General features: G+C 42.3%; 1 protein-coding gene across 1 annotated transcript; it reads right to left on the bottom strand.

The window, feature by feature from the left end:
* Nucleotides 1–9,196: 9,196 nt before the first annotated feature.
* Nucleotides 9,197–10,420, bottom strand: LOC101902100 (zinc finger protein 671-like). The gene has a single exon (XM_005228311.1). It carries the CDS (start codon nucleotides 10,418–10,420, stop codon nucleotides 9,197–9,199), a length of 1,224 nt encoding a protein of 407 aa, XP_005228368.1.
* Between the last annotated feature and the right edge of the window lie 2,467 nt (nucleotides 10,421–12,887).

Genomic DNA, 12,887 nt, shown 5'->3' with positions numbered 1-12,887 from the left:
CTACCTTATCTACCTCCTGAGAAACCTATATGCAGGACAAGAAGCAACAGTTAGAACCGGACATGGAACAATCAGTTCAGTTCAGTCACTCAGTCATGTCTGACTCTTTGCGACCCCATGGAATGCAGCATGCCAGGCTTCCCTGTCCATCACCAACTTCTGGAGACTGCTCAAACTCGTGTTCATTGAGTTGATGATGCCATCTCATCCTCTGTCGCCCCCTTCTCCTCTTGCCTTCAGTCTTTTCCAGCATCAGGATCTTTTCCAATGAGTCAGTTCTTTGCATCAGATGGCCAAAGTATTGGAGCTTCAGCTTCAGCATTAGTCCTTCCATTGAATATTCAGGAATGATTTCCTTTAGGATTGACTCGTTGGATCTCCTTGTAGTCCAAGGAACTCTCAAGAGTCTTCTCCAACACCACAGTTCAAAAGCATCAATTCTTCAGTGCTCAGCTTTCTTTATAGTCCAATTCTCAAATCCATACATGACTACTGGAAAACCAGAGCTTTGACTAGATGGACCTTTGTCAGCAATGTCTCTGCTTTTTAATATGCTGTCTAGGTTGGTTATAGCTTTTCTTCCAAGGAGCAAGCATCTTTTAATTTCATGGCTGCAGTCACCATGTGCAGTGATTTTGGAGCCCAAGACACTTAGGTCTCTCACTGTTTCCATTGTTTCCCCATCTATTTGCCATGAAGTGATGGGACCAGATGCTATGATCTTAGTTTTTTGAATGTTGAGATTGAAGGCAGGAGAAGAAGGGGACAACAGAGGATGAGATGGTTGGATGGCATCACCGACTCAATGGACACGAGTTTGGGTAAACTCTGGGAGTTGGTGATGGACAGGGAGGCCTGGTGTGCTGCAGTCCATGGAGTCACAAAGAGTCTGACACGACTGAGCCACTGAACTGAACTGAATTTTCACTCTTTCACTTTCATCAAGAGGCCCTTTAGTTCCTCTTCACTTTCTGCCATTAGATTGGTATCATCTGCATACATGAGGTTGTTGATATTTCTTCCAGCAATCTTGATTCCAGCTTGTGCTTCCTCCAGCCCAGCGTTTTGCATGATGTACTCTGCATGTAAGTTAAATAAGCAGGGTGACAATATACAGTCTTGACGTACTCCTTTCCCAATTTAGAACCAGTCTGTTGTCTGTGTCTGGTTCTAACTGTTGCTTCTTGACCTGCATACAGATTCTCAAGAAGCAGGTAAGGTGGACACACATGGAACAATGGACTGGCTCAAAACTGGGAAAGGAGTCCGTCAAGGCTGTATATTGTCACTCTGCTTATTTAATTTCTATGCAGAGTACATCATGTGAAATGCCGGGCTGAATGAAGCACAAGCTGGAATCAAGATTGCTGGAAGAAATATCAACAACCTCATGTATGCAGATGATACCAATCTAATGGCAGAAAGTGAAGAGGAACTAAAGGGCCTCTTGATGAAGGTGAAAGAAGAGAGTGAAAAAGCTAGCTTAAATCTCAGCATTCAAAAAACAAAGATCATGGCATCCGGTCCTATCACTTCATGGCAGATAGATGGGGAAAATGTCAAAACAGTGTCAGATTTCATATTCGTGGGCTCCAAAATCAATGCAGATGATGACTGCAGCTATGAAATTAAAAGATACTTGCTCTTTGGAAGAATAGTTACGCCAAACCTAGAGAGCGTATTCAAAAGTAGAGACATCACTCTGTTGACAAATGTCCATATAGTCAAACTATGGTTTTTCCAGTAGTTATGTATGGATGTGAGAGTTGGACCATAAAGGAGGCTGAGTGCCAAAGAATTGATGCTTTTGAAGTGTGGTGTTGGAGAAGACTCTTGAGAGTCCCTTGGACTGCAAGGTGATCAAACCAGTCAATCCTAAAGGAAATCAACTCTGAAGATTCATTGGAAGGACTGATGCTGAAGCTGAAGCTCCAGTACTTTGGCCACCTGATGCGAAGAGCTGATTCATTGGAAAAGACCCGGATGCTGGGAAAAATTGAGAGCAAGAGAAGGGGGCAGCAGAGGATTAGATGGTTGGATGGCATCACTGACTCAATGGACATGAGTTTGAGCAAACTCCGGGAGATAGTGAAGGTCAGGGAAGCCTGACGTGCTGCAGTTCATGGGGTTGCAATGAGTTGGACACAACTCAGAGACTGAACAACAACAACGAATACCTGATTGTGATTCCCAGACATCTAGGAAGTTGAAAAACTGGGGTAAGGTGAGAGGAAGAAGCTAGCAGAGACATTGAGAAAATGCTGCATTAGATGTGTTGGTGCCCACTAATCATGAAGAAAATTTTCTGGTGCCTGAAGTTCATAATAAATATCGATTAAGAATTCTGAAATCAGCTTTCCTCACCATATTTTCTGTGTCTACACTTAACAGTAATTCAAATTCAACTTCTTTGAATTCCGAAATTCTTTACAAACAACTAGTGTCTGTCTAGGGCTACTGCATGTGTTTGCAAAGACTGCTTACCGCAGAGTGACCAAATCCATATGCCCTGGCGCTGAGCTGCATTCATTAGGATGCACACAGGCACAAAGGTGTTGTATCCTGCCTCCACCTACCTCTACCTCAGGGGTAATTGCTTCCTCTGGAACATGCCTTAACACCACACCCCGCCTCCCCACACTCAGTTCCTAAAGATATCCACATTCTAATCCCAGGAACCTGTAATGCTACTTTATATAGGGGGAAAAATGTCTTTGCAGATATGATTAAGGTAGGGATTTTGAGATGAGCTATCCTGATTGTCTGGGTGAGCCCCAAATGCAATCACATGTAAACTTATGAGAGAGAGGCAGAGGAAAATTGGACAGATACAAAAGAGGAGGTCAGGTGACTATGGAGGTAGCAACTAGAGTTATGCAGACACAACGAGGAATACTGGCAACCACCAGAAGCTGGAAGAGGCAAGGAACAGGTTATGCGTCAGAGACTCTGGAGGGAGCATGACTCTGGTGACACCTTGACTTTAGCCCAATGAAACTGATATAAGACTTCCAGAACTGTGAGAGAATAAATTTCAGTTTTTTTAAACAAACCAAGTTTATGCTAATTTGTTACAATAGCCACATCAAACTAACACACTGTCAAAAGTGTACCATTTTGGAAGACAGATGTTCACTCTATTTCCATCTCAGCTACTGCACAATTTCTTGACTGTCCTTACATCCCATTCTATTTCTCCTCACTCTCAGCTGATGAATATAACATCCATTTTATCAGTAAAGGGGCCTGTTTGGATAAAGTTCTCCATGTCTGCTCTCCAGTTTATCCATTATCTGCATGAATATTAATCTTTACTTCCCTCTTGCTACTCTTGGAAGTTTTAGTCCCACATTTGTACTCTTGACCCAATTTCCTCCTTGCTTTTTGATAATACTTCATCATTCAAAAAATTTTCCCAACTCTCCAGCTTTCTATCCCTCTTTTCAATTGGTAAATATACCCACATATGCACAAAAATATACTCAAATAGCCTTTGAACTTAAGTCCTCCCTATTTATGTATGTGTGTGTGTGTGTGTGTGTGTGTTTAGTCTCTCAGTCATGTCCGACTCTTTGCGACCCCATGGACTATATAGCAGGCCATGCTCCTCTGTCCGTGGGAGTCTTTAGGCAAGAATACTAGAGTGGGTTGCCATTTCCTCCTCTAATAACCTCAGAAATATCAATCACCTCAGATATGCAGATGACACCACCCTTATGGCAGAAAGTGAAGAGGAACTAAGAAGCCTCTTGATCAAAGTGAAAGAGGAGAGTGAAAAAGTTGGCTTAAAGCTCAACATTCAGAAAACTAAGATGGTGGCATCTGGTCCCATCACTTCATGGGAAATAGATGGGGAAACAGTGGAAACAGTGACACAACTGAGAGACTGAACTGAACTGAATCAGAAGTATTGTGAGTAAAGGTAAACAGTGTGATTTTGCAATAGACATACACTTTCACAGCTATTTCTTGATTTTTCAGTTTTACCACGTGCTCTCAACTTTCATTTCAGAAACTGAGTACTGCTGATCAATCTCTGTTTGCTTCTCTAGAGCCAACCTCTGCCTCTCTTTGCTCTGTTCCATGTCCTGGAAGGATGACCTCCATGGACTGGATCACCAGAGCCTCCTTGAGGTTTGCTTAGCATTTTTATTTTGCCAGTGACAGGTAACGTCAGGAGCAGAGAAAAGTCAGGTGTCTATTTGCCCTCCCTGATGATCCTTCCTAGCCAGATTACACCTTAATAGTGGCTGTGTTGCCCTATTGATGGTGACAGCTCCACTGGGGGGCCCTTTCCCACAGTTTTGTCCTGCGGTTCCAGTAGCCCTGCTTTCTCCTTTGCCTTCTTTTATAAGGCTGGGAATAGCTTCCTACTGTTGTTAGACTCTGGGTATATCACTGCTTCTGTTGAGTTCCTTAATCCTTCCCTTAATTCTACGAATAGTCATTTCATTAAATTCTCTTAATGGTGTCTGCAAAAACCACAACTAAAGAATATATAGCTCCTGTATTTCTTACACACTTATCTTCTTCCTCCCATTCTTTCAGCATAGTTAGTTACAAGTTAGGATATTGAAGAGGAAAAGTTAAAATTTTACATAACTTCCTGCTCCTTCTGCCTCTGTAACTTGGCTTGGCCCATGCAAAGTCTAGATCACATAGGTCATGTAGTCTCAAAAAATGGGGACTTCCAATACTAGGAACTGAAGTTTATCTTACTCACCCTTGTTCTGCTCTTTGCAACTGCCCAACCCCTGCAAACCCTCTTAATCATGCCTGTCTGTGTAAAGGTCAGGCACCCCACCCCCATCTTGACTGCTCTTCCCTCATGCGTGAAACCCCTTAGTTTAAACCAGCTTATTAACAACTAGTGTTGCCCACTACAGTCTGTCCATAAAAACTCTGTAATCCCTTTGTTGGTGGCTCAGAGCTTGGAGTGTTAACTCCTCTGGGCCCGCTAGCATAATCAACCTGAGTTCTCCAACTCTGAGTGTGGTGCTTGGTTTCTCGAGTACTGGTTTCTGCAACATTTCTGGAGGCCCCAGCTAGATTCCAACCAAGGCCCCTTGGAACACTGGACTGGTGACTCAGCTGGGCTGCAGCGAAGGAACCCTGAGACGAACAAGGGGGCATGCCACCTGACAGTATTGCAGGTTCTCTTTTTGGACCAGCGCTCTGACTCTCTGGATGGCCGAACCCCAACTGGACTTATTGAAGGGATGGACCAACTCACCAGGAATGGACACAGGATAAAGTAACGCCCTGGGGCCGGTCCCCAGGTGGAACCTACCCCAACGGGTAGAAGAGGAGACTGATCACTTCCCCGGGGCTCCCAGGAAGGGAGCAACAGTTAAGGAAACCAGTTAAGGAAATCCAGGAGAAGGGAGGGATTGTGATAGCCTCTGAATGACTGTGAGCGCGTGACTGCTGATTGAACAACCTGAGAAAAAATTTTCTTTTTGGAAACTGCAGAACCAAATCTTTTTGCATATGCAATCAAAAACAATTAGCTTGTTAAAAGGCCTGCCAAGGGAAAAGCTTGAAGTTAACCCTTTCCATATCCTTGAAATACACAGCCAGCTTTGCCTGAGACCTCAGCCTTGGGCAAATTAGAACTTCAAGTGAAGAAAAAAAAAAAAAGGAGGGGGTGGGGGGGCGGGGAATAGTCAAAGAGATATTTTAAATCTCAAACAAAAAACTATAGGATCTCTATCAGTCTGTCTGTCTGGATTTATGTATGTCTCAGCGTGTGTCTTTTTTTCTGATAATGTCTACTGAAGTTGTAAATGAGTTCTACTTTAATTGGCCTAAGGAAAAGTAAGCGCTTATGAATCAAACAATTCTAAATACAAAAAAAATTAACCTAAATAAATTTCAGAGTCACATGAACTGGGAAATATTCAATATTAAATATCTAGTATTAATGTTTGCTTGCTAATCTAATAAGAAATTAGGATGTATGTTTTTCATAAGACATAAAAAATAAAATTACATTTTATAAAGGGAAAAGAAGGTCTGACTTATAGGTGGCTGTTACAGAAAGTGATTAAAAGTTTTGTGGAAGGTGGGCCCTGAAAAAGAAAAAACTTTAGTGCACAGTTAGGACTAAGTTTAAAATAAGTTTAATTGTTTACCTAAATGAGTTTAAAGTAAGCTGGTGCAAAAACTTAAATTCAAACTATGTTCCTGTACATTCCATTTTCAAGTTTTCTTGTCCTCTGGCTTCCACGTAGGTTCGGCCAGTAGGAAGCACTGTAGGGGACTGAAGGGCAGGAATCCAGGTTTCTTCTACGCCCTCTATGCTTCATCTGGCTTCTCTAGGAATGTCTGTACCTCCTTTGCTGTAGTAGCCCTTGTAGACAGTTCTCCAACTCTCTGAGTGTGGTGCTTGGTTTCTCTCATACTGGTTTCTGCAACAATATAACCACACAAAATAGGACTTAAGAAAAAAGTACTTTTAAGATGTATTTAAATAGAAGGAGTTTAATTCAGAGAATTGGCTACTCAGTTGATGGTTTTCTTGGGAACCCAAAATTAGGGGGAAGTGGGGCCACAGACAGATTACTATCAGAACAAAACAATTACCATTCCTAGGATAGAGGGACAAAGTTAGGGTGATATTACTGGTTTCCAGGGCCCAAGATCACTTGGTAAATGCTAGAACCATGGCAGAACTGTCTGCAAGGGCTACTGCAGCAAAGGAGGTGCAGACATTCCTAGAGAAGCCAGATGAAGCATAGAGGGCGTAGAAGAAACCTGGATTCCTGCCCTTCAGTCCCCCTACTCTGTTTCCTACTGGCTGAACGTACATGGAAGCCAGAGGACAAGAAAACTTGGAAATGTAATATACAGGAACTGTACTTCTGAGGTACAGAAAAATTCCAGGGAAATTCTCAGTTACTTGAATTCTTTTATGTAGGCCACCATTCAATCCAGGCTTTACCAAACAATTAGATCCACTTCCAGCCATGCTTCACCTTGCCATTAAATGCCAAATCTCAGGTATTACCATCTTGGTAAATTTTACCTTATTTAACTTAATGTTCTAGTCTCCTGGGTCCAGCAAGCTTAAAACCCATTCCCAAAATATATCCTGATTTCTTGCTTATACAAATCAACAAGAACTTGCAATTACATTGGATACAGGTGCTATTTCATCTCTGTATCTGCCCTGCGCCATGACAGAACATGACCTTTGAAAGGCAATGTGGAGGCAATGGGTTCCCCAGGTGGCACAGTGGTAAAGAATCTGCCTGCCAATGCAGGAGATGCAGGAGACTTGTGTTGCGAAGATCCCTTGGAGGAGGAAATGGAAACCTACTCCAGTATTCTTGCCTGGAGCATCCCATGGACAGTGGAGCCTGGTGGGCTGCAGTCCGTGGGGTGAAAAACAGTCGGACATGACTGAGTATGAAAGTGTGTGTGTGTGTGTGTGTGTGTGTGAGAGAGAGAGAGAGATAGAGAGAGAGAGGGAGAGAGAGAGAGAGAGAGAGAGAGAGAGAGAGAGACCATGGAGGTAATAAGAGTGGTGAGGTTTGTTCTTGAGGAGCTGCCTTTCTTTTGCAAGAAAACTGCCTCTGTGAAGTCATTACAGATACTTTTTTCCTTTTTTTTGCTTCTAATAAGCTTTATTTTTAATTGACAAAACCTGGAAATGACCTAAATGTTCATTAATAATTGACGGATAAACAACTGTATAACATTCACACACAGGGAAATAATACTCAGCAGCAAAAAGGAATAACATATGGATAGTCCCCCAAACAGTAAATAATAATGAAACAATTATGATTTCTGACAGAAGGTAGGGGGGGAAAAACCAAAACTCATACTGATTACATTTATATAAAATTCTAGATAAAGCAAACTAATAAATTATGAAATAAAACAAATCAATAGTTGCATGTACGCATATATATGGAATTTAGAAAGATGGTAATGATAACCCTGTATACGAGACAGCAAAAGAGACACTGATGTATAGAACAGGCTTATGGACTCTGTGGGAGAGGGAGAGGGTGGGAAGATTTGGGAGAATGGCATTGAAACATGTGAAATGTCATGTATGAAACGAGATGCCAGTCCAGGTTCAATTTTTTATTTTATTAGAATTAAAGATTTAAAAAAAAAAAATAAAATGACTGAGAGAAAAACAGAGGGAGTAAATATGGTGAAATATGAATTGATTAACAAACTAAGTGAAGAGTATTTATCGTAAAATTCTCTTAATGTTTCTAAAAAAAAAAAAAACTCTGAATTATCTAATAAAAGTCTTTACAACTTGAAAAAAAAAAATAGTTGCATGTGCATTAGGGAGGGACAAGAGGAAGAGATCATTAAGGAGCATGAGAAAACTTTTGTGGGTAATGATGTGTTCATTACCTTAACTGGTCTTACAATTTAAGTAAGTGCAGTTTATTCTCTTTCAATTATAAACGAATAAAGCTGTTAAGAGATAAGATGGTTCTACATAAAAATCTGGATCTCGCATTTCTTTGGGAAAACCAACCAACCGTATATGTGTGCAGCAAGCAGTTCCAAGGTGAGGTGATGTTGAGGCTGGTGAAATCCATTTCACCTAGCTCATGTAGAGTCCATATTGTCCATGGGAAACAGAAACTTTTGGAAAACTGCAGTAGATTCTAGATCTTTTCCACAGGAGCTGGGTCATGGTAACACTGAAACCACCAGGGGGTAAGCAAAGTGGATCCCTGGTGGGTTCGTATCATTCATGATTCCATCTAGGAAATAGGAGAGAGAATGTCAGTTGAACTCAGCTAAGAACATTGGCATAAGAGCCACATGGTCTTTAGTCTATCTGCTGGTAGAAGTGGGGCAGTTTCTGCAACAGACATTAGCCATGATATACCTCACGCCAAGGGAAGGTCCTAGGGAGGTTAGAAAATATAAAGTAGCTCCTGAAGACTTCCCACATACCTGCTAATTGATGTTGTCTCTCCCATGTGGTGGATACTGGATGTATGAAGTTCAACTTCTGGTTGTTGATTCCATTACAAAGGCTACTTTCAGAGTTTTTCTTTTATGCATCCTACTATGTACAGCAAGGAGAAAGCACATTCCCCAGTCTCTTAAGGCCTCTCTCTAGTGTAAGGTTCTGACGCTAAAAGAAAAAAATAAACACAGGCAAAGGAACACCAAAACTGCTACACCGTGAGACCTTTCTTCACTTGAACTTTCACTGGCCAGAGGTGGGAGAGTCTTCTTTAGGCTCTCCCCCATTTGCTGAATGCCTAAGGCCTTGCTCCTGTGTGACTTCTCTCGAGTTAACCAAGACTGGTATCAGCAACACATTTCCTACAATGTGTTGTCTTCTCAGGCTTTCTATGGTGTGACTTTTCTTGTGGAGACTAAGGTGGGACTTACAGATGTATGTTTTTCCGCATTCATCGCACACAAAAGGCCTTATTCCAGTATGAAGCCTTTTGTGTATTTTAACATAGCAACTGCGTGTAAAGGATTTCCCGCATACATCACACTGACATAACCTCTCTCTAGTGTGGACTTCCTGGTGATTATTAAATGTGTCTCTACAGTCGAAGACTCTCCCACATGTGTTGCATTCATAGGACCTTTCTCGTACGTAGATTTCCTGCTGCTGGACACATTCTTCCTGATGGCTACAAGCTCCCTCGCTTCCACTGTATGGGTGATCCCTTTGTCCAGTGGGAAAGGTCTCCTTACACTCAGCACTCGTGCCCGGATTCTCCCCATTTTGAGTGCCACGGTGCTGCACAACTCCAGAACTGGCTGAGATGTCTTCCTCACCCTTCTCACAGGTACAGGCCGTCCCTGACCCGTGGCATCTGTGGCAATTCACAGAGGAGGCCTGGTCCCTTTCCCTTCTAGTGACTGCCTCTCCACTCTGCCACCTCTGCATCTCGTCAAGGCTTACACCGAGTGGGAAAACTCTTCCACATGATCCACACGTATATGGCTGCTCCTCAGAAGAGGTTTCCAGCTGCCCAGCCGGCTGAAAAACGCCATTGAAGACTGGATTACACGTGTCGCATAGGGGGCTCTTTTGGATGGAAGGCGCCACCTGCAGACTTCGCACATCTGATATTTTTATAGAAACAGAAGAGTCATCTCTAGCCTCCACACTGTGGCCAGGACTAGGGACAGGGCTTTCCTGGCTTACCTCTGCCACTGCCGCAGCTATGCCTATCCTGGCAGGAACCTCGGGTGCGCTCTCTGGCTCTGGTGGAGAAATTAAACGATATCTGGAACTCTCAAGTCCCACTGACATTACCAGTGAAAAGTTGTTCACCATCGTTTTATGGTACAGGCGTTTTTGACTCTCAGTGAGCAGGTCCCACTCCTCTCTGGTAAAGTGTATGAATACATCCTCAAACGTCACAATGCTTCTGAGGGAGTCCGTGTGTGGTGTGGCGTCCGCCATTGTCAAAGTACCAAAGCACTGAGTGGGCAAGCCTGAGTAGGCGCCAGGGAACAGGCACGGTCGTCTGCCTCACTGGCAGGGGTACGGAGTCTCACTTAACACTAACCTGGGAGTGCGGCAGCACAGAGTCTGCAAAGCACAGAGGTAAATCCGGATTGTGGAGGTAGGTCCCAGTCACAAAATGGTCCTCTGCTCGGTGTGGTGCGGAGGCGCTGGCAGAGACGTAGCTTCGGTCCTGCACTTCCGAGTCAACAGGAACTAAAAACGAGGGTGTGCAAATGCCTTGAGGCTGGAAGTCCCGCCCAGACGCCCTCGTAAAGATACGTTTTTCCTAGTCCGGGAGTGGCTAACTTCCTTCGATTGGAGAGCGGAAAGAAGGCTTCTGCTGTGAAGGTGACTTGAAGCAGTTTTAAAATTCATAGTTCTCAGCTTCGTTTACGTCCATCCAGGTGCCTCCATTTCAAATGTGATGGTCTTGTTTTCAGCCCTTCCTGCGCTCGAAAATGTGTTGATATTACGAATTAACTTTTTTTTTTTTTTACACGTACATTGCTATACAATGTTACCATTAAATGTATGTGTGTGTGTAGCTTGTATTTAGGCACTTTTGAATTCTCGCTTTAGTTCTAATTGTTGGTTGATTATCTTGAGTTGGTTATATAGATGATCAGATCCTTGGCAAGTAATATTTCATTTCACAGTTTACAGCTTTTGTGTCCATTCTCCTCTTTTTTCTCTGGTTTTATTGCAGTGGCTAGAACCTTGAGGACAATGCCGATGAGCAGTGGCGATAAGAGATAACTTTTTAAATTTCTGAATTGAATGTACATTATTCTAGACTGTGCATGTTATACTGTACCTATATTTGATATAGGTGTATGCTATATATTTATGAAAGTTCTTTTAATCATGCGTGATTGCTGGATATCATTCAGTAGTGCCCTGCTGTGCTTAGTCGCTTAGTCTCACAGTTGTGTCTGACTCTCTGTGACCCCATGGAGTGTAGCCTGCCAGGCTCTTCCGTCCATGGGATTCTCCAGGCAAGAATACTGGAGTGGGTTGCCATGCCCTCCTCCAGGGGATCTTTCTGACCCAGGGATCAAACTAGGGTCTTCCTCATTGGAGGCAGATTCTCTACCATCTGAGTCACCATTCATTTAGACAGATTATTTTGGTGGATTCACCTTGTTGGTAAATTTTCTTTAATTGTGCTATCCTTGCAGTTTTGAGATTAAACCATTGGAAATGATGTAATTATTATTTGTTGATTATGATTTGCCAATACTCTATTTAGAATTCTTGCTTCTCTCTCTCTATATATATATATAAAACTGTGTTTAATATACCTTTTCACTTTCTTGTGCTTTTCTGCCTAAGGGGTCACAATCATTGCTAAACTCAGAAAATTAGGAATTATCTAGTTTCTCTTCTATATTTTGAAACAAGCTTTATACATTTGACATAAGCTTTAAAAAAAGGTTTAGTAGGTAGGTCTCGTGGGCTTCCCAGGTGGCATTAGAGGTAAAGAACCCACCTGCCAGTGCAGGAGACATAAAACATATGGGTTTGATCCCTGGGCTGCGAAGATCCCCTGGAGGAGAGCATGGCAACCCACTCCAGTATTCTTGCCTGGAGCATCCCATGGACAGTGGAGCCTGGTGGGCTGCAGTCCATGGGGTGAAAAACAGTCGGACATGACTGAGTATGAAAGTGTGTGTGTGTGTGTGTGTGTGTGTGTGTGAGAGAGAGAGAGAGACAGAGACCATGGAGGTAATAAGAGTGGTGAGGTTTGTTCTTGAGGAGCTGCCTTTCTTTTGCAAGGAAACTGCCTCTGTGAAGTCATTACAGATACTTTTTTCCTTTTTTTGCTTCAAATAAGCTTTATTTTTAATAGACAGAACCTGGAAATGACCTAAATGTTCGTTAATCATTGACGGATAAACAACTGTATAACATTCACAAAGAGGGAAATAATATTCAGCAGCAAAAAGGAATAACATATGGATAGTCCCCCAAACGGTAAATAATAATGAAACAATTATGGTTTCTGATAGAAGGTAGGGGGGAAAAACCAAAACTCATACTGATTACATTTATATAAAATTCTAGATAAAGCAAACTAACAAATTATGAAATAAAACAAATCAATAGTTGCATGTGCATTAGGGAGGGTTAGAGGAAGAGATCATTAAGGAGCATGAGAAAACTTTTGTGGGTAATGATGTGTTCATTACCTTAACTGTTCTTACAATTTAAGTAAGTGCAGTTTATTCTCTTTCAATTATAAACGAATAAAGCTGTTAAGAGATAAGATGGTTCTACATAAAAATCTGGATCTCGCATTTCTTTGGGAAAACCAACCAACCGTATATGTGTGCAGCAAGCAGTTCCAAGGTGAGGTGATGTTGAGGCTGGTGAAATCCATTTCACCTAGCTCACCTGGAGTCCATACTGTCCATGAGAAACA

The sequence above is a fragment of the Bos taurus genome, chromosome X, assembly GCF_002263795.3.
Source record: "Bos taurus isolate L1 Dominette 01449 registration number 42190680 breed Hereford chromosome X, ARS-UCD2.0, whole genome shotgun sequence".
Classification (NCBI taxonomy): domain Eukaryota; kingdom Metazoa; phylum Chordata; class Mammalia; order Artiodactyla; family Bovidae; genus Bos; species Bos taurus.
The sequence above is the reverse complement of the archived record's forward strand: the minus strand, read 5'-3'. Positions and strand labels throughout refer to the sequence as shown.

What these genes read in the sequence shown, in the direction of transcription:
- LOC101902100 (XM_005228311.1), bottom strand. Translation starts at nt 10,420, where the DNA reads ATGGCGGACGCCACACCACACACGGACTCCCTCAGAAGCATTGTGACG.